The sequence below is a fragment of the Ornithorhynchus anatinus genome, chromosome 4 (assembly GCF_004115215.2).
Source record: "Ornithorhynchus anatinus isolate Pmale09 chromosome 4, mOrnAna1.pri.v4, whole genome shotgun sequence".
Lineage (NCBI taxonomy): Eukaryota > Metazoa > Chordata > Mammalia > Monotremata > Ornithorhynchidae > Ornithorhynchus > Ornithorhynchus anatinus.
Window position 1 is genome coordinate 130,245,639 of NC_041731.1, and position 21,977 is coordinate 130,267,615.

Genomic DNA, 21,977 nt, shown 5'->3' on the forward strand with positions numbered 1-21,977 from the left:
CACGGTCTTCGTCCCCATTTTCCAGATGAGGGAACTGAGGCCCAGAGAAGTGAAACAATTTGCCCAAAGTCACCCAATAGAAAAATGGCGGAGCCGGGATTGGAACCCAGGTCTTTCTGATTCCCATTCATTCATTCATTCATTCATTCATTCATTCATTCGTATTTATTGAGCGCTTACTATGTGCAGAGCACTGTACTAAGCGCTTGGGATGAACAAGTCGGCAACAGATAGAGACGGTCCCTGCCGTTTGACGGGCTTACGGTCTAATCGGGACTGATTAGTCTAATCGGGACTGATTCCCAGGCCTGAGCTCTAGCCACAAAGCCCTGCTTCTTCCCAACAGAGAGCGATCCTTTGTAGACCACACAGGTCGGCATCCGGTCAGCCTGCCTTCGGCTCTTGGGGGTGGATGTTCCCATCCGACTAATTCTCTGATCCATCGGAAAGGCTCTCGGGAGTCTTCTCGGGAGTGAAAATTACATCTTCTCCAAGTCCGTTTCTTCATCTGAATTGAATGAGCCTCTCACAGATGAGAGAAGGATTTCTCTAGGAGTCGTTTTAATTAGGCTTCAGGCGTTGCAGTAATGAGAGCTAAAGGAAGTCAGCCAAAAATATATCTGTTATTTTGTACTCTCCCAAGTGCTTAGTAGAGTGCTTTGCACCCGGTAAGTGGTCAATAAATGCGATGGAATGAATGAACGAATTGAGGCAGCCCAGGCTCCAACTCAGCGGGGAGAGTCAGGGATTTATGCTGGTTTTTTCGTTCCCAACCCAGAGACACAGAGAGCCACGCACGTCCTGAAGGAAAGTGCTAGAAGACCCCAGTGTTAGACATAACCCCTGTCCCACTTGGGCCTCACAGTCTCAATCCCCATTTTACAGATGAGGTAACTGAGGCACAGAGAAGTGAAGTGACTTGCCCACGGTCACACGGCAGAGCTTCACTGCCCCTCCCAGCCCCACAGCGATTACATCCCTATCTGCAATTCATTTATTTCTATTAATGTCCATCTCCCCTTCAAGACTGTAAGCTCCTTCTGGGCAGGGAAAGCGTCTGTTTATTATTCTATTGTCCTCTCCCAAGCGCTTAGTACAGTGCTCTGCACACAGTAAATGCTCAATAAATACGAGTGAAAGACTGAATGAATATGATACTTTCCCAGGTGCTTAGTAAAGTGCTCGGCGCAGAGTAAGCACTCGATAAATACCACTGATCGAGGGAAGCAGCGTGAGGTAACGGCTGGAGCACAGGAGTGGGAGTCAGAAGATCACAGGTTCTAATCCTGCCTCCTCCACTTGTCTGCCGGGTGACCTTCGGCACTTCTCTGGGCCTCAGTTCCCTCATCTGCAGAATGGGGATGAAGAGTGTGAGCCCCGTGCGGAACAGGGACCATGTCCAACCTGACTGACTAGTATCTACCACAATGCTTGGCACATAGTAAGTGCTTAATAAGTATCGTTATTATTATTATTGTTATCACTATTATTATTACTGCTACTACTAGTGATGTCTGTACTCAGCGTGGCTACCAAAAATACTGGGAAGCACTGTAGCTTAGTGGAAAGAGCCCGGGCTTGGGAGCCGGAGGTCATGGGTTCTACTTCGGGCTCTGCCACTTTTCAGCTGTGTGACTTTGGGCAATTCACTTAACTTCTCTGGGCCTCAGTTACCTCATCTGTAAAATGGGGATGAAGACTATGAGCCCCATGTGGGACAACCTAATTCCCTTGTATCTACCCCATCGCTTAGAACAGTGCTTGGCACATAGTAAGTGCTTAACAAATACCAACATGTATTGTATTGTGCCGTATTGTATTGTATCTACAACATGTATCGTAGACAATACCTTAACAGATCACCCTGGCCTTTTGGCATCACTAGGTCTAAAAACTGCATTTTAGGAATGGTGACGTTTTTCTGAGGGCAAGCAACGAAAAGCGGTTAATGCTTTTAGCATTCTGCGGGCAGTTGAATTTATAACTGTGCAGGGATGAAATGCAAATACCATACAAATGCGATTGATCAGTGGCATTTACTGAGGGTTTTACCTGTGTCGAGTGCTTTACTAAGCACCTGGAAAAGTACAACATTCATTCATTTATTCATTCGATCCTATTTTGAGCATTTACTGTGTGCAGAGCACTGTACCAAGGGCTTGGGAGACTACAATAGAATAATAGACATATTCCATGCCCAGAAGGAGATTACAGTCTTGAAGGGGAGAAGGGCATTAATAGAAATAAATGAATTACAGATACAACTATAATTGCCTTGGGGTTGGGAAGAGGAGTGACTGTCTGCCGTGTGACCTTGGGTAAGTCACTTCACTTTTGTGACACTTTTGTGACATCTCCATCTGTCTAGAAACTGTCGCAAGTTGCTTCTTCAGAGCAGATATCCAGCTAATATGGGAGTAATGGCTTATATATAAGTCAGCACAGGACTTACCCCTCATGAATTATCAGGGCTCATGATCAAAGGGAAGATCTGTAACCCACAGCAGTCCACATTTTGTGATGCCCGCATTGTCTGGATTTTGCGATGGTCTCCCCTTCTAGACAGTGAGCTTGTTGTGGACGGGGAACGTGTCTGCCAAATCTGTTCAGTCGTAGTCATCCAACTGTTGTGGATGGGAAACGTGTCTGCCAAATACGTTCTGTTGTACTCACCCAATTGTTGTGGACAGGGAACGTGTCTGCCAAATCTGTTCAGTCGTAGTCACCCAATTGTTGTGGAGGTGGAACGTGTCTGCCAAATCTGGTCTGTTGTAGTCACCCAATTGTTGTGGATGGGGAACGTGTCTGCCAAATCTGTTCTGTTGTAGTCACCCAAGAGCTTAGTTCAGTGTTCTCCACATAGTGAGTGCTCTCAGCTTTAAAGCAGTTGATCTCCTTGTCCCATCCTACCTCCCCAAGCCACTCTCCAACTCCAAACCAGCATGCACACTTCATTCTGCAAATGCTAACCCTTTTACTCTACCTCTATCTCATCTATCTCTCCGCTGACCTTCCCTCCACATCCTGCCTCTGGCCTGGAACGCCCTACCTCCTCAAATCTGGCAGACAATTACTTTCCCCCCTTTCCAGGCATTATCTCCTCCAAGAGACCTTCCCCAACTAAGCCTCTCTCCCACTCCTTTCCACTCTATTTGACATTCTCCCTTTATTCATCCCACCCCCACAGCACCCTATCTATAATTTTATTTATTTATATTAATGTCTGTCTCCACTTATAGATTGTAAGCTTGTTGTGAGCAGGGAACATACCCTTTTATTGTTATAGTATACTCCCCTGGACAGTGCTCTGCACATAGTAAGTGCTCCATAAATAAGGTGGACTGGTTATGATGACCATGATGATAATTATGGTATTTGTTAAGTGCCTACTAAGTGCCAAGCACTGTTCTAAGTGCTGGGACATATACAAGATTATCAGGTTATCCTATGTGGGGGCTCACAGTCTTAATCCCCCATTTTACAGGTGAGGTAACTGAGGCACAGAGAAGTGAAGTGACTCGCCCAAAGTCACGAAGCTAACAAGTGGCGGAGCCGGGATTAGAACCTCTGACTCCCAAGCCCGGGCTCTTTCCACTAAGCCATGCTGTTTCTCATGACAATGATAGTTTCCAGAAACAAAATCTTGTTTACCACTCATATCAGGTTCCTATTCATTTGGGTCCCGACCAAGCACATCTGAAAACGCAGAAACACTGAAAGTTGTGAAACAAGGAAGGATCCCAACAGTTGCCTGGTTGGGTAATAATAATAATGATGGTATTTGTGAAGCACTTACTATGTGCCAAGAATGTTCTAAGCAGTGGGGGAGATACAAAGTAATCAGGTGGTCCCATATGGGGCTCACAGTCTTGATCCTCATTTTACAGATGAGGTAACTGAGGCCCAGAGATAGCTGACAAGTGGCAGAGACTGGATTAGAACCCACCACCTGTGATCCTCAGTGGATATAACCGGAGTAATACTCTAAACCAAAAGTTTACCTCCCAACAGTCGGACTGAACTTGGACTACTAATTTAAGCCCCTGACAGCATTTGACATGATCAGCATGATTTGTGGGAAAGTATGATAATAATGTTGGTATTTGTTAAGCGCTTACTATGTGCCGAGCACTGTTCTAAGCGCTGGGGTAGACACAGGGGAATCAGGTCGTCCCACGTGGGGCTCACAGTCTTAATCCCCGTTTTACAGATGAGGTAATTGAGGCACCGAGAAGTGAAGTGGCTTGCCCAAAGTCACACAGCTGACAAGTGGCCGAGCTGGGATTCGAACCCCTGACCTCTGATTCCAAAGCCCGGGCTCTTTCCACTGAGCCACGCTGCTTGTAGAAGATGTTACTTCTAGGACATTTGGTGAGGAATTTTCAGTATGAACAGTTTGTAGGAAAATCTAAATACCAAGAGGAACACATCAAATTTCAGAGCATCTTTTATTTAAGGATCTCAAAGTCTCTCTCTCGCTCATCTATATCCACACACACTCCTCCAGATATTTATGAGCCCGTGTGAGCAGAGATTGTTTCTTTTTGTTGCTGAATTGTACTTTCCAATTGCTTAGTACAGTGCTCTCCACACAGTAAGCGCTCAATAAATATGATTGAGTGAATGTGTGCAAATGACCATAAGCTCATTGTGGACAGGGACATGTCTGTTTATTGTTGTACTCTCCCAAGCGCTTCGTACAGGGCTCTGCACGTAATATGCTCAATAAATATGTTTGAATGATTCAGTGAATTGTCCCTTCTAATCTAATGCTTTTGTCACTTATCATTTTCCAATCTCAGTAGCACAATCTTCCCACTTTTTCTTTCAAATTGCGTTTCTTGAATCCTTCTCTCCATCATCTGCGTGGCCTAGTGGAACTAGGAGTCAGAAGATCTGGGTTCTAATTCCGGCTCTGTCACGTGCCTGCTGAATGATCTTGGGCAAGACACTTAAAGCCTCCTTTTCCTCATCTGTAAAATGAGGATTCAATCCTACTCTCTCCTACTTTGTTTGTGCTTTCACCTGGGAAGGATTGTGTCCCACCCGGTTATCCTACCTCTCCCCTAGTTCTTGACACATCTTGTCTTATGTCGTCAAGTCGTTTCTGACCCATAACGACACCACGGACACACGTCTCCCAGAACGTCCTGCTCTCCATCTGCAGTCATTCCAGTAGTAGATCCATAGACTTTTCTTGGTCAAAATCCAGCAGTGCTTTACCACCGTTGCCTTCCACTCTATAAACTCGAGTGTCTGCCCTCGACTCCCGTGCCGCTGCTACCCGGCACAGGGGAGTTTTGCCTTGTAGCCGATGGCCTGCCACTCGCTAGCCAATGCCCAAGCTAGGAATGGCATGGACAGGCCTCTTTTTGACTCTCTCTCCCATAGCCGAGACCGGTATAGTCCTGGAAACTCTCCAGGTTCGACCCTGAGAGGGGTCTTGGCACGTGGCAAGTGCTTAAAAATACATTATCCCTCTAGACTGGAAGGTCATTGTGGGCAGGGAACATATCTACAAACTCTGTTCTATCACCCTCTCCCTAGCGCTTAGTAGAGTGCTCTCTGCACACTGTAAGTGCTCAAAAATACCACTGATGGATCGATCGATCAATGGTATTAACTGAGTGTTTACTATATGCAGAGTACTTCTACTGTGGGCGGAGAATGTCAATGCATATCGTTGTATTGAGCTTTCTCAAGCGCTTAGTATGATGCTGTGCACATAGGAAGCACTCAATAAATGCCACTGAGTGAATGAATGAAAATCATTCTGTGGCTCTATAAATTCAATGAGACTGAAGAGGATTGATTGGATGATCTTTGCTTGCATATGGAAGCTCATTTTCACCATCCATCCCTTTCTTTTCATCCAAAATGCCACCATGCTGGTGCAGTGACTTTTCAGGACTCGGCTTGACTCCTGCCTCAGCCTCCTCTCCGACCTCCCTAACTTCAGTCTCTCCCCTCTCCAATCAATCGTAATTTTGCCAAACTACTCGCCATTCCTCCATCTCGTCTATCTCGCCGCTGACCTCTCGCCCACGTCCTGCCTCTGGCCCGGAACGCCCTCCCTCCTCAAATCCCACAGACGATGACTCTCCCTCCTTTCAAAACCTTATTGGAAGCCCACCTCCTCCAAGAGACCTTCCCTGACTAAGCCCTCTTTTCCGCTTCTCTCACTCCCTTCTGCGTCACCCTGACTCCCTTTATTCACCATCGCCTTCCCCACTTCACCCCAGCCCCACAGCACTTTTGTGCATATCTGTAATTTATTCATATTAATGTAATGAAAAGATCCAGAAAGGTAACTCTCTGGCCTTTTAACTCTACCATATTGTACTGTCCCACGTACTTAGTAAGCTCTCAATAAATACCATTGATTGGGTGATATTAGCTCGACTCTGATGCCTGTCTACTTGTTTCGTTTGTTGTCCGTCTCCCCCGCCTAGACTGTGATCCCATTGTTGAGTAGGGATTGTCTCTATCTGTTGCCGGATTATACTTTCCAAGTGCTTAGTACGGTGCTCTGCACACAGTAAGCGCTCAGTAAATACGATTGAATGAATGGATAAATGAATAGTCAAGATGGGATATGACAAGTGCCTGGATCAGTGAGATGGATGGAGCAGAACGTGTGGCCATTCTTTACTGGGCTTATGACTGCTGAGGGTTCTTGACGGACAGATGCACATTGTCTACAAAAGACGAGTCTCCCTCTGAAAACAAAACACAATTCCCCAGCGGCATTTTATCCGTTCTAGAAGAACCGACTGTGTGTTTGTGTGAGTCAACAAGCCTGGGTGTTCACTAAACCATGTCAGAGAACGGATGTATTAGGGTTGTAAGAGGATTAAGCCTATTTAGGCATTCTGTTTTTGTGTACCTGAATTTATTTTGTTGCCTGGCTTTTCGGCTATACTTGGAATTGCTTTTCACTTGAATGAATTGATCTTTAACGTGATTTATACAAAGCCTCATTTTTAAACTACTATTGTAAAAGGTACGACACGGTTTCCTGTTTCAGTTATACTGTGTTTATCAGACAATAGAAATGACCATATTAAAATGCATCATTCTAGTTTCATTAAATGCCAATTTCCACATCTAAACCTCTTGGAATGCCAATTAAATGTATCCTCTTTGCTTTACGTATTTTTCCCTGCAAGAAAAGTTTCTTCCCCTGAGGGAGAGTTGGATTTTGATGTGTTCAAATTATAATCATCAGAGTCTCAAGCCACACGTGCAAAATAATAATAACGATGATTATCTTTTTTATTATTGTGGTATTTAAGTGCTTACTATGTGCCAAGCACTGAAGTAGGCACTTGAGTAAATAGAAGATAACCAGGTCAGCCCCTGTCTCACCAAGAGCTAACACACTAAGCAAGGAGGCAGGAAAACAGGTAGTGCGTCCCCAATTTATAGATGAGGAGACGGAGGACCAGAGTAATAATAATAATTGTAATTGTGGTATTTGTTAAGCGCTTACTATGTGCTAGGCACTGGGGTGATTACAAGCAAATCGGTTTGGACACAATCCCTGTCCCACATGGAGCTCACAGTCTCAATCCCCATTTTATAGATGAGGGATCTGAGGCACAGAGAAGTGAAGGGACTTAATAATGTTGGTATTTGTTAAGCGCTTACTGTGTGCCGAGCACTGTTCTAAACGTTGGGGTAGACACAGGGGAATCAGGATGTCCCACTTGGGGCTCACAGTCTTAATCCCCATTTTACAGATGAGGTCACTGAGGCACAGAGAAGTGAAGTGACTTGCCCACAGTCACACATCTGACAAGTGGCAGAGCTGGGATTTGAACTCATGACCTCTGACTCCAAAGCCCGTGCTCTTTCCACTGAGCCACGCAAGGTAACCCAGCAGACAAGTGGCAGAGAAGGGATTAGAACCCATGACCATCTGACTCCGAGGTCCGTGCTCTATGCACTATGCCATGCTGCTAAATTAAGTGCCTTGCCCAAGATTATGCAGCAGACGGGTGATGGAGGCGGGATTAGAATTCAGGTCCTCTGACGGCCAAACCTTTGCTCTAACCACTGGGCATTTTTCTGCCTCATGCTTCAGTCCATACAGTAATAATAATGTTGGTATTTGTTAAGCGCTTACTATGTGCAGAGCACTGTTCTAAGTGCTGGGGTAAACACAGGGGAATCAGGTTGTCCCGCGTGGAGCTCACAGTCTTAATCCCATTTTACAGATGAGTCCAGAGTCATCTACATATCAGCATGATAAATTCATCTTGAGAACAGCTAATAATAATAATAGTAATAATTGTGGTATTTGTTAAACACTTACTATGTGCCAGGCCCTGTCCTAAGCGCTGGGGTGGATACAAACAAACCAGGTTGGACACAGTCCACGTGGGGCTCACAGTCTCAATCCCCATTTTGCAGATGAGGTAACTGAGACCCAGAGAAGTGAAGTGACTTGCCCAAACTCACCCAGCAGACAAGTGATGGAGGCGGCATTAGAGCTCGTGACCTTCTGACTCCCAAGCGCTAGTTCTAACCACTCCACAACACTTTATTTCCAGGCTGCCACTGCAGCGGTTTTCTAAACAGTGGCCATAGACTTTTCATTTTTCAACACGTGGAAAATGCTATTATTGACTGATCCTTTCAGGGTTCCGGGAGCTAGTGAGATGAATCAATCTTTTGTCCATAAAAGGCAAACTGATCTGAGGTACTCTCTTGAATGGCCAGTGTTATTTTCCCAGACAGATGGAATCCTTTTAAGGTTATAATACCTCTAGCCGCTGTGGTCACTGCCCATTAATTAAAGAAAGAGAACTCGTTAAATCTTTCGGTAGAACTAAAGGTGGAATGGGTTCCTATTTTTTACAATACCTCCGAACATTTACGACCTATTGAATTGTGATTAAAGCGTTTACTTTACTTTCACACTGGAATGCCACTGTTTTTGAAACCAATTTTATGTTGCCCTTCTATAGAACGGATGAATAAATGAATCGATCATATTACTGAGTGCATAGGGTGTGCAAAACACTGTACTGAGTTCTTGGGAGAGAACAGCGCTTATAGACATGTTCCCCGCCCACAAGTGCTTAGATTTTTAAAGTGGAAGACTTTATTATGTCCAGGACAACAAACGCTAAGCAGTTAGATCTACTGGTACAAGCAACCAATTAATTGATCAGTGGGCTTTATTGAGTGCTTACTGTGTTTTTTCTTGTTGTGGTTGTTTTTAATGATATTCGTTAAGTACTTACTACATTCCAGGCACCGTACTATCCCCCACCCCCCCTTCACCTCCCCTCAGCTAAGCCCTCTTTTCCCCCCTTTCCCTCTGCTCCTCCCCCTCTCCCGTCCCCTCCCCTCAGCACTGTGCTCGTCCGTTCAACTGTATATATTTTCATTACCCTATTTATTTTGTTAATGAGATGTACATCGCCTTGATTCTATTTATTTGCTATTGTTTTAATGAGATGTTCATCCCCTCGATTCTATTCATTGCTATTGTTCTTGTCTGTCCGTCTCCCCCGATTAGACCGTAAGCCCATCAAAGGGCAGGGACCGTCTCTATCTGTTACCGATTTGTACATTCCAAGTGCTTAGTACGGTGCTCTGCACATAAGTAAGTGCTCAGTAAATACTAGTCAATGAATGAATGAATGAATACTAAGTCCTGGGATGGAAAGAAGACAATTGGGTTGGACACAGTTCCTGTCCCACTTAGGGCTCAGAGTCTTAATCCCCATTTTGCAGATGAGATAACTGAGGAACAGAGCAGTGAAATGACTTACCCAAGTTCACACAGCAGGCATGTGGAGGAACCTGGATTAGAACCCAGGTCCTCCTGACTCCCGGGCCTGTGATCTATCCACAAGGCCATGCTGCTTTCCTCAGGTACTCGAGAGAGTACATAATCCCGACTCTGCCCCTTGTCAGCTGAGTGACTGTGGGCAAGTCACTTCACTTCTCTGGGCCTCAGTTCCCTCATCTGTAAAATGGGGGTGAAGATTGTGAGCCTCACGTGGGACAACCTCATTCCCCTGTATTTACCCCAGCCCTTACAGTGTTCTGCATGTAGTAGGCACTTAACAAATACCAACATTATTATTATTATCATTATTATATTAGAAAGAATGAGCTTACGGATAAGGATATAAATGCTGAGGGGCCAAGGGTGGGGTGAATAAAGGATGCAAATCCAAGAGTAAAGGGTGATTCAAGCTGGGGGAAGACCTCTTGGAGGAGATGTGCTTTTCATAAGACTTTGAAGTTGGCGAGAGTGAACGTCTGTCAGATACGAAGGGGGAGGGAGTTTCAGGCTAGAGTCAGGAAGTGGCTGAGGGGTCGGTGGCGAGATAAACAAGATCGATGGGGGCGTCTACACCTCATCCATGCATTTCTTCCCCTATGCTTTCCACATAGGAAACACTAAATAAATAATGATAGTGTTGGTATTTGTTCAGGGCTTACTATGTGCCGGACACTGTTCTGAGTACTGAGGTAGATACAAAGTAATCAGGTTGTCCCACATGCAGCTCACAGTCTTCATCCCCATTTTACAGATGAGGTAACTGAGGCAAAGAGAAGTGAAGTCTGTGAGCCTCACTCGGGACAACCTGATTACCCTGTATCTACCCCAGTGCTCCAAACAGTACTTGGCACATAGTAAGCGCTTAACAAATACTAACATTATTATTACTATTAGTAGTAGTAGTAGTATTGTGACCTGCCCAGGGTCACACAGCTGAAAAATGGCAGATCTGGGATTAGAACGCGTGACCTACAACTGCTGAAAACGAAATTACCATTATTACAACCGCTAAATTTAGGGTCACGGTTACGGAACGTGAAATCACTACTCTGTCTTATGCTGTGGAGTCGTCTCCGACCCGTAGCGACACCATGGACACCTCTCTCCCAGAACGCGCCATTCTCCGTCTGCAATCATTCCGGTAGTGGATCCACAGAGTTTACTTGGGAAAAATCCGGAAGCGATTTACCGTTGTCTCCTTTCACGCGGTCAACTCGAGTCTCCGCCCTCGACTCTATCCCATGCCACCGCTGCCCGGCACGGGGGAGTTTCGTCTTGTAGCAGATGACCTGCCGCTCGCTAGCCGCTGCCCGAGCTGGGAATGAAACGGTCAGGCCTCTGTCTGTCTCTCCCTCCCATAGTCGAGACTGGTAGAGGACTGGAAACTCTCCAGGTGCCACCCTGAGAGGGGGAAATTACTACGACTATTACTAGCACTCCTGCTGAGCATGACCTCCTTGCTGACCTCCCAGCCTCCTATCTTTCCCCAATCCAACCCATACTTCACTCTGCCACCCAGATCATTTTTCTACAAAAATATTCTGACGTGTCACCCCGCTCCTCAAAAAAACTCCAGTGGTTGCCCATCCACCTCCATATCAAACAAAAACTCCTCACCTTTGGTTTTAAAGCTGCCCATCACCTTACCCCTCCTACTTCACCTTGCTTCTCTCCTCCTCCAACCCAGCCTGCACCCTTCGCTCTTCTGGTGCCGCTAACCTTCTCACTGGGCCTCCAACTCGCCTGTCTCGATGCCAACCCCTGGCCCACATCCCGCCTCTGGCCCGGAATGCCTTTCCCTCTCTAATCCACGGGATAGCCACTGTCCCCTCTTCAAAGCCTTACTGAAGGCCCATCTCCTCCTCCAAGAGGCCCTCCCAGACTAAGCCCCCCTTTTCCTCATCTCCCACTCCCTTCTGCGTCGCCCTGACTCGCTCCCTTTGCTCTTCCCCCTCCCAGCCCCAAAGCAGCATGGCCTAGGGTCAAGAACCCGGGCTTGAGAGTCAGAAGATGTGGGTTCTAATCACGGCTCCACCACTTGTCCGGTATGTGGCCTTGGGCAAGTTACTTCACTTCTCTGGGTCTCAGTAACCTCTGCTGTAAGATGGGGATTAAGAATGTGAGCCCCATGTGGGACAACAGCCTGATTACCTTGACTCTACCCCAGAGCTTAGAGCAGTGCTTAGCACAAAGAAAGCGCTTAATAAATACTATAATTATTATTATCATTATATACATATGTCATTTTATTTATTTTTATTGGTGTCTGCCTCCTGCCCTCTAGACTGTAAGCTCATTGTTGGCAGGGCATGTCACTGTTCATTTCTGTATTGTACTTTCCCAAGCACTTAGTACAGTGCTCTGCACACAGTAAGTGCTCAGTAAATACCACTGAATGACACTGACAGTCTTCTGTATTTTGGGACTTAAAGCACAGCTAGAAATGAATGCTATGTATGATCAGACTGTTGCCGACTTGTTCATCCCAAGCGCTTAGTACAGTGCTCTGCACATAGTAAGCGCTCAATAAATACTATTGAATGAATGAATGAATCAGACCTAAAGAGAGTATCCTGGGGCCTATGTAAGTCAGGCTATTAGACTTTTTTTTGAACCCAGGGATTTTGGGAAGGTTCCAGAAGGACCACAAGGTCTGGAGAGGTTCTCTCTTCCTCCTTTCCAATGCTGCCGTATAGTGGAACTCGATAACACCTGAATGCAGACTGTGCCTTTTGGCTTTTTCATTTAATAATGTTGGTATTTGTTAAGTGCTTACTATGTGCAGAGCACTGTTGTAAGCGCTGGGGTAGATACAGTGTAATCAGGTTGTCCCACGTGAGCCTCGCAGTTAATCCCCATTTTACAGATGAGGGAACTGAGTGAGGCACAGAGAAGTGAAGTGACTTGCCCACAGTCACACAGCTGACAAGCGGTAGAGCCGGAATTTGAACCCATGACCTCTGGCTCCCAAGCCCGGGCTCTTTCCACTGAGCCACGCTGCTTTCATCAGGAAGAGTCTATTTCCAGCAGTCATTCCCTCTCGAGGAAAGCTTAATACTCTTCCCTGTTTCTGGGGAACAATATCGACATGCCAGCGCCATGAGATGCAGTCCAGGTTAATGGGTAGAGCAAGGGCCTGGGATTCAGAAGAACCTGGGTTCTAATTCTGAATCCCCCACTTGTCTACTCTGTGACCCTGGGCAAGAAACTTCACTTCTCTGTGTCCGTGTATCTGTAAAATAAGGATGAAAGTGTGAGCCCCATCAGAAATGTGTCCAACCTGTCTACCTTGGGTCTCCTGCAGCGCTTAATACGGGGCCTGGCGTATCAAACATACTTATTGAGTGCTTACTGCATGCAGAGCACCGTATTAAGTGCTTGGCGAGGATACAGCACAAAATATAATGGACATATTCCTGTCCACAATGAGCTTACAGTCTAGAGGGGGAAGTAGATATTAACAGAAGGAAATAAATTGTGGATCCGTACACAGGTGCTGTGGGGCAGGATGGGTTAGATGGTGAATAAAGGAAGTAAATCAGGGAGAGTGGATAAAGAGAAAATTAGGGCTTAGTCAGGGAAGACCTCTTGGAGGAGATGGGCCTTGTATGAGCCTTTGAAGGAGGGGGGAGAATCATCGTCTCTAAGATATGAAATGGGAAATTGTTCCAGGCCAGAGGCAGGATGTGGGCGAGAGGGCAGCGGTGAGATAAGAGAGATGGAGGTGCAGCGAGAAGGTTGGCGTCAGAGGAGCGAAGTGTGTGGGCTGGGTTGGAGTACGTGAGTAATAATAATAATAATAATAATGTTGGTATTTGGTAAGCGGTTACTATGTGCCGAGCACCGTTCTAAGTGCTGGGGTAGACACGGGGTAATCAGGTTGCCCCACGTGAGGTTCACAGTTAATCCCCATTTGACGGATGAGGTAACTGAGGCCCAGAGAAGTTCAGTGACCTGCCCACAGTCACACAGCTGACAAGCGGCAGAGCCGGGATCTGTGGCAGAGCTGTGGCAGGGCCGGCAGAGTAGCGAGGTGAGGTAGCAGGGGGCGAGGGGATTGACAGCTTTAAAGGTGAGGAATTTCTGTTTGATGCGGCAGTGGCTGGACAACCCGCTGGAGGTCCTTGAGGAGTGGGGCAACATGGCCAGGATGTTTTTGTAGGAAGATGATCCGGACAGCAGAGAGAAGTATGGACTAGAGTGGGGTGAGACCGGAAGCCGGGACTTGGAGAAGCAGCGTAGCTCGGTGGAAAGAGCACGGGCTTTGGAGTCAGGGCTCATGAGTTCGAATCCCAGCTCTGCCACTTGTCGGCTGTGTGACTGTGGGCAAGTCACTTCACTTCTCCGTGCCTCAGTTCCCTCATCTGTAAATGGGGATTAAGACTGTGAACCCCACGTGGGACAACCTGATTCCCCTGTGTCTACCCCAGCGCTTAGAACGGTGCTCGGCACATAGTAAGCGCTTAACAAATACCAACATTTTTTTTTTTTTTGGACAAGAAGGGTGTTACGGTGATCAAGGTGGGATAGGATAAGTGTTTACATTTAGGTTGTTGCCGTTTGGATGGAGAAGGAAGGTTGGATTTTAGTGATGCTGAGAAGGTTGCATAGTGAGTGCTCAACAAATATCAGTTTGGTTTTTTTTTAACGGTACCACTGATTTTGCTTTCCACACCCAAACGAGTTTGTAAGCCCGTCAAAGGGCAGGGCCTGTATCTGTTACCGATTTGCACATTCCGAGCACTTAGTACAGGGCTCTGCACATAGTGAGCACTCAATAGATACTATTGAATGAATGAGTGAATGAGTTTACAGTCTGAAGAGGGAGACAGACATTAATATTAGAATACAGAATTAATAATTCGATTAGACTGTGAGCCCGTCAAAGAGCAGGGACTGTCTCTATCTGTTACCGATTTGTACATTCCAAGTGCTTAGTACAGTGCTCTGCACATAGTAAGTGCTCAATAAATACTATTGAATAAATACTATTGAATGAATTAATATAAATAAATTATGGATATGTGCATAAGTGCAGTTGGGCTTATGCGTTGGACACCTGATATTCTTGTAAAGCTTCCTAGGACATGAAGATGTCCTAGGAGGGAAGCGGCGTGGCTCAGTGGAAAGAGCCCAGGCTCGGGAGTCAGAGGTCATGGGTTCGAATCCCGACTCTGCCACTTGTCAGCTGTGTGACTGTGGACAAGTCGCTTAACTTCTCTGTGCCCCAGTTACCTCATCTGCAAAATGGAGATTAACTGTGAGCCTCACGTGGGACAAGCTGATGACCCTGTATCTCCCCCAGCGCTTAGAACAGTGCTCTGCACGTAGTAAGCGCTTAACAAATACCAACATTATTATTATTATTATGAATAAAAATAATAATTGTGGTATTAATTAAGTGCTTATTAGGTGTCAGGCATTGTACTAAGTGTTGGGCTGGATACAAGAAAATCGTGTTGAATATAGTCCCCGCCCCATGTGGGGCTCAAGGTCTTACTGGTTATTTTACGAACGAGGGAACTGAAGCAGAGATAAGTAGAGTGACTTGCCCAAGGTCACCCAGAGGACAATTGGCAGAGTTAGGTTTGGAACCCAGGTCCTTCTGACTCCCAGGCCCAGGCTCTATCCACTAGACCACATTGCACTGAATGGATCTACATAAGACACACGTGGTATAGCGGATAGAGCCCTGGCCTGGGAGTCAGAAGGTCATGGGTTCAAATCTCAGCTTCGTCACTTATCTGCCGTGCGACCTTGGGAAAGTCATTTCACTTCTCTGGGCCTCAGTTTTCTCACCTGTAAAATGGGGATTGAGATTGGGAGCCCCACGTGGGACAGGGACTGTTTCCAACCCAATTTGCTTGTATCTATCCCAGCTCTTTGTACAGTGCTTGACGCATATTAAGTGTTTAACAAATACCATTATTAATTAATTCAACTAGCGAGAAATCCAAATGGAAAAATTATTTAATATCTTCAGAGCTTCTTGGGCTCTTGGAAGTAGATCGCGGTTTGCAGAGCGACTTGGCTTCCTCGGTGAATATCAATGATCTCATCTCTGTCCTCCCTGTTTTTCTGGTATCTCTCTAGATCATCCTTGTCAGTTCTTCTCTGAACGAACGGGATCAGAGCCTCTTTCTGAGCACGGATGAAGGGGCGAGCTTTCAGAAGCAGCTCATCACGTTCTTCGTGGAAACTTTGATCTTCCATCCAAAAGAGGAGGATAAAGTCCTGGCCTTTACCAAGGAGAATAAGGTAAGAGGGATTTTCCTTGTTTGGCTTAGGCTTTATCATTATCCCGGTTAAGCAAGAAACCCTGGAATAAACATTGTGACTGTTTTATTGTGCTTTCCCGAGCCCTTGGTAAAGTGATCTGCACAGGGGAAGCATCCAATAAATGCCACTGATAATGGTTAAGAGGTGTAAGATAATAGTAATTATTATTATGGCATTTATTAAGTACTTACTATGTGGCAAGCACAGTTCTAAGAGCAGGAGGAATGATAATAATAATAATGGTGCTGATTAAGTGCTTCCATGGCTCAGTGGAAAGAGCACGGGCTTTGGAGTCAGAGGTCATGGGTTCAAATCCCAGCTCTGCCACTTGCCAGCTGTGTGACTGTGGGCAAGTCACTTAACTCCTCGGTGCCTCAGTTACCTCATCTGTACAATGGGGATTAAGACTGTGAGCCCCACGTGGGACAACCTGATTCCCCTGTGTCTACCCCAGCGCTTAGAACAGTGCTCGGCACATAGTGAGCGCTTAGCAAATACCAACATTATTATTATTATTATTATTATTATTATTATTATTATTATTCCTCTGTGCCAAGCACTGGGGAAGATACAAGGTAATCAGGTTGTCCCCTGTGGAGCTCACAGTCTTAATCCCCATTCATTCATTCATTCAATAGTATTTATTGAGCACTTACTATGTGCAGAGCACCGTACTAAGCGCTCGGAATGTACAAATCGGTAACAGATAGAGACGGTCCCTGCCCTCTGACGGGCTTACGGTCTAATCGGGGGAGACGGACAGACATGAACGATAGCAATAAATAGAATCACGGGGGTGAACATCTCATTCAAACAATAGCAAATAAATAGAATCAAGGCGATGTACATTTCATTAACAAAATAAATAGGGTAATGGCAAAATGAATAGGGTAATAGGTTACCATGTCTGTCATACCCCATATGACAGATGTAACTGAGGCACAGAGAAGTGAAGTGACTTGCCCAAGGTCACACAGCAGACAAGTGGCGGAGCCGCGATAAGAATCACGTTGGACATAGTCCCCGTCACAGTCTAAGTAAGAGGGAGAACGGATACTGAATCCCCATTTCAAAGATGAAGAAACTGAGAATCAGAAAAGTCAAGTGATTTGCCCAAGGTGACCCTGCTGAGAACTGGAGGAGTAGAACCGGGTCTTCTGTCTCCGGGCTCCTTCCATTAGGCCACACTGCTTCCATACCTAAGGTGGTCAGTGGCCTAGTGGATAGAACCCGGGCCTGCGAGTCAGAAGGTCATGGGTTCAAATTCTGACTCTACCACTTGTCTGCTGTGTGACCATGGGCAAGTCACTTCGCTTGTCTGGGCCTCCATTCCCTCATTTGTAAAATAGGGATTAAGACTGAGAGCATCATGTGGGACAGGGACTGTGTCCAATGAGATTAGCTTGCATCTATTGCAGTGCTTAGAGCAGTGCTTGACACTTAGTAAGCGCTTAACAAATATCATAATTATTTACTCCAGTGAGGAGACAAGACAACACTGTATTTTAATGCTTCCCCTTAGATTGCGAGGTCACCGGTAGGGACTGCTCTAGAACTGTTGATCTTGTAACCACTTTAGTGATTGACACAGTGCTTGGCACAAAGCAGCATGTCTAGTGGAAAGAGCACGGGACTGGGAGTTGAAGGACCAGGGTTCTAATCCCAGCTCTGCCATTTGTCTGCTGGGTGATCCAGGGTAGTTCACTTCACTTTTCTGGGCCTCAGTTACCTGTCAGATGGGGATTATCATTAGTAATAATAATTATTATTATCATTATTACTATTATTATTATTATGGTATTTGTTAAGCATTCCCTTTCTTCCAAGCACTGTTCTAAGCGCTGGGGTAGATACAAGGTAATCAGGTTGTCCCATGTGGGGCTCACAGTCTTAGTCCCTATATGACAGATGAGGTAACTGAGGCGCAGAGAAGTTAAGTGGCTTGCCCAAGGTCACCCAGCGGATGAGTGGCGGAGCCGGGATTAGGACCCATGACCCCTGAGTCCCAAGCCTGCGCCCTTTCCACTAAACCTTGCTGCTTCTCTAAGATTAAGATTAAGACTGTGAGCCCCATGTGGAACAGAGACCGTGTCCAAACTGATTACCCCAGTGCTTAATACAGTGCTTGGCTCTTAGTAAGCGCTTAACAGATACCACAGTTTTATAATTGTAATTATTATCATTATTATCAGTAGTAGTAAGAATTTAATAGAATATAATAGATTATTATTAACTGTTACTGTTGTTGTTATTGCTGTTCTTATCATCATTATTACAACATATCGGTTACCGTATGAACCCAACTGTATGCACTGAGTTTCTGGCCAAGTAATAAAACAGAGCTGCTGGGAAGAGTAACAAAGTTCTTGCTGATATGTGTGTCGCTGATCATAATAATAATAATAATTATGGTATTTGTAAAGTGCTTACTGTGTGCCAGGCACTGTATTAAACGCTGAGGTGGATACAAGCAAATCGGATTGGACACAGTCCCTGTTCCACTTGGGGCTCACAGTCTTCATCCCCATTATACAGATGAAGGGACTGAGGCCCAGAGAAGTGAAGTGCCTTCCCCCGGGTCACACAGCAGATGAATGGCGGTGCTGGGATTAGAACCCAGTTCCTTCTGACTCCCAGACCCATACCCTATCCTCTATGTCTTGCTGCTTCTTTTAGTGATTGATCAATAATGGGGATATTTAGATGGGGATCCCCCTCTCCCCGCCCAAAGGGTCATGTCCAATTGTCAACTCTGTATTAATACAGAGCTCTACACCCGGAAGATATTTAATAGATTCCATGCCTACTATTTGGACCGTGGGGCTGATGATAATAATGCCGGTATTTTTTAAGGGTTTACTATGTGCCAGGCATCGTACTAAGCGCTGGGGTGGATATGTTGGACACAGTCCCTGTCCCACGTGAGGTTCACAGTCTCACGGGAGGGTTACACAGTCTCTCCAAGCTGGACACACAGATTTCACTGCCCTCTGGGAACTTCTAATTCCATTGAGATCATTCCCATGTTTTCTCAACATCGTATTGAAGCTGTAGTATTACTACTATCATTATTGTCAATATTGTAACGATTATTATCAACGCAATCACACCGATGATGATAATAACAGTGACTTTTGTCAAGCGCTTATTCGTTTATTCATTCATTCGTTCGTATTTATTGAGCGCTTATTGTGTGCAGAGCACTGTACTAAGCCCTTGGAAAATACAGTTCATCAACAAATAAAGACATTCCCTGCCCACAACAGGCTCACAGTCAAGAAGGTGGGAGACAGGCATCAAAACAGGTAAACGGGCACCGATAGCATCGATATAAATAAATAGAATTATAGGAATATGCACATCATTAATATAAAGAGAATTATAAATCTGTGCATATATACACAAGTGCAGGGGGGTGAGGAGGGGGGTAGAGCAGAGGGAGGGAGTCGGGGCGATGGGGAGGGGGAGCAGAAGGAAAGGGAGGCTTAGTCATAGTCTTATTATGTCAGTCAATTGTATTTATTGAGCGCTTACAGTGTATGGAGCACTGTACTGAGTGCTTGGGAGAGGACAATATAGCAATAAACAGTGATATCCCCTCCCTACAAGGAGTTTACAGTCTAGAGAGGGAGACAGACATCAAGAGAAAAAAATAAATTACAGCTATGGGCAGCATGAGAGATGTGGGGCTGCGGAATAATAATGTTGGTATTTGTTAAGCGCTTACTATGTGCCGAGCACTGTTCTAAGCGCTGGGGTAGACATAGGGGAATCAGGTTGTCCCACGTGGGGCTCACAGTCTTCATCCCCATTTTACAGATGAGGGAACTGAGGCCCAGAGAAGTTAAGTGACTTGCCCACAGTCACACAGCCGACAAGTGGCAGAGCTGGGATTCGAACTCATGAGCCCTGACTCCAAAGCCCGTGCTCTTTCCACTGAGCCACGCTGCTTCCCTGTAGATACAAGCTAATCGAGTCCTACGTGAGGCTCTTAGTCTAAAAAGGAGGGAGAACAGGTAGTAAATTCCCATTTTGCAGATGAGGGAATTGAGACACAGAAAAGTTAAATTACTCAACCAGGGTCACACAGCAGAGCGATGGTGGTGCCATAATTAGAACCCAGAGCCTCCCAGACTTGGGCTCTTTCCACTAGGTCACGTTGCTTCTCTATTTACATTAGCAAAGCACTTTCTCCTTCCACATCATTACAATGCCATACCAATCAGGGAAAGTGATTTTTCCCTTGAAATTGGATGTGTGCAATTACTCTTGAAGTTATTGCACACTACAGGATTAATGGAGCTGGAATAGTGATTTCAAAAGCCTACCCAGGACTGTAAAAAAAAATAAACTTTTATTTAGTTGGAGTTTGGGGAATTATCAGTTCTGTAAAAGTTGAGTAAATTCTCCACAGTGTGACGCGGTGAAGCATCACGGGCTGGGTTCTCGCCCTTCTGAGCGCTGTTCTCAAATGGTTTGTAGGTTTTTCTGAGTGCCAGAGAAGTTTTAAACTCCCTATTGCGATTTCTTCAGTCGATCAATCAATCAGTCACATCTGTTGAGCTCTTGCTGTATGTACAGCATTGTAGCAAAGGGGAGCAGTATGCCCGGATGGAAAGAGCACAAGCTTGGGAGTCAGAAAGCCTGGGTTCTAATCCAGCCTTATAATAATAATAATAATTTTGCTATTTTTTAAGTGCTTACTATGTCGACCACTGAGCGCTGGGGTAGATACAGGGTAATCAGGTTGTCCCACGTGAGGCTCACAGTCTTCGTCCCCATTTTACATATGAGGTCACTGAGGCACCGAGAAGTGAAGTAACTTGCCCAAGGTCACACAGCTGACAAGTGGCAGAGCTGGGATTAGAACCCACGACCTCTGACTCCTAAGCCCGGGTTCTTTCCACTGAGCCATGCTGCTTCTCTGTTTCTTCTTCTAATAATAATCCAGCCTTATAATAATAGTAATAATAATAGAATTTGTTAAGCACTTATTTTGTGCCCGGCACTGTTCTAAGCAATGGACAGATACAAGATAATCAGGTTGGACACAGTCCCTGTCCCACATAGAGCTCACAGTCTTAATCCCCATTTTAAAGATGAGGAAACGGTGTCCCAGAGAGGTGAAATGACTTGCCCAAGGTCACCCAGCGGACATGTGGCAGACCCAGGATTAGAACCAAGGCCCTTCTAATTCATTCATTCATTCATTCATTCAATAGTATTTATCGAGCGCTTATTATGTGTAGAGCACTGTACTAAGCGCTTGGAATGTACAAATCGGTAACAGATAGAGACAGTCCCTGCCCTTTGGGGGGCTTACAGTCTAATTGGGGGAGACGGACGGACGAGAACAATGGCAATAAATAGAATCAAGGTGATGGACATCTCATTAACAAAATAAATAGGGTAATGAAAATATATACAACTGAGTGGATGAGCACAGTGCTGAGGGGAGGGGAAGGGAGAGGGAGAGGAGCAGAGGGAAAGGGGGGAAAAGAGGGCTTAGCTGAGGGGAGGTGAAGGGGGGTAGAGGGAGCAGAGGGAAAAGGGGAAGCTCAGTGTGGGAAAGCCTCCTGGAGGAGGTGATCTCTCAGCAGGGCTTTGAAGAGGGGAAGAGAATCAGTTCGGCGGAGGTGAGGAGGGAGGGCCTTCCGGACTGTGGGAGGATGTGGCCCAGGGGTCGACGGTGGGGCAGGCGAAAACGGGGGCCGGTAAGGAGGTGGGCGGCGGAGGAGCGGAGCGTGCGGGGTGGGCGGTGGAAAGAGAGAAGGGAGGAGAGGTAGGAGGGGGCGAGGGGATGGACAGCCTCGTAGCCCAGAGTGAGAAGTTTTTGTTTCGTGCGGAGGTTGATAGGCAGCCACTGGAGGTTTTTAAGAAGGGGAGTGACAGG

General features: G+C 45.9%; 1 protein-coding gene across 2 annotated transcripts in view; it reads left to right on the plus strand.

Moving 5' to 3' along the window:
- Positions 1-21,977, plus strand: part of SORCS2 (sortilin related VPS10 domain containing receptor 2) — a 1,085,532-nt gene that overhangs the window by 829,534 nt on the left and 234,021 nt on the right. For both annotated transcript variants that reach the window (XM_029063664.2, XM_029063665.2), the window contains exon 4: positions 15,899-16,063. In XM_029063664.2, coding sequence (XP_028919497.1) covers positions 15,899-16,063 — 165 coding nt within the window. The remainder of the gene's footprint in view (positions 1-15,898; positions 16,064-21,977) is intronic.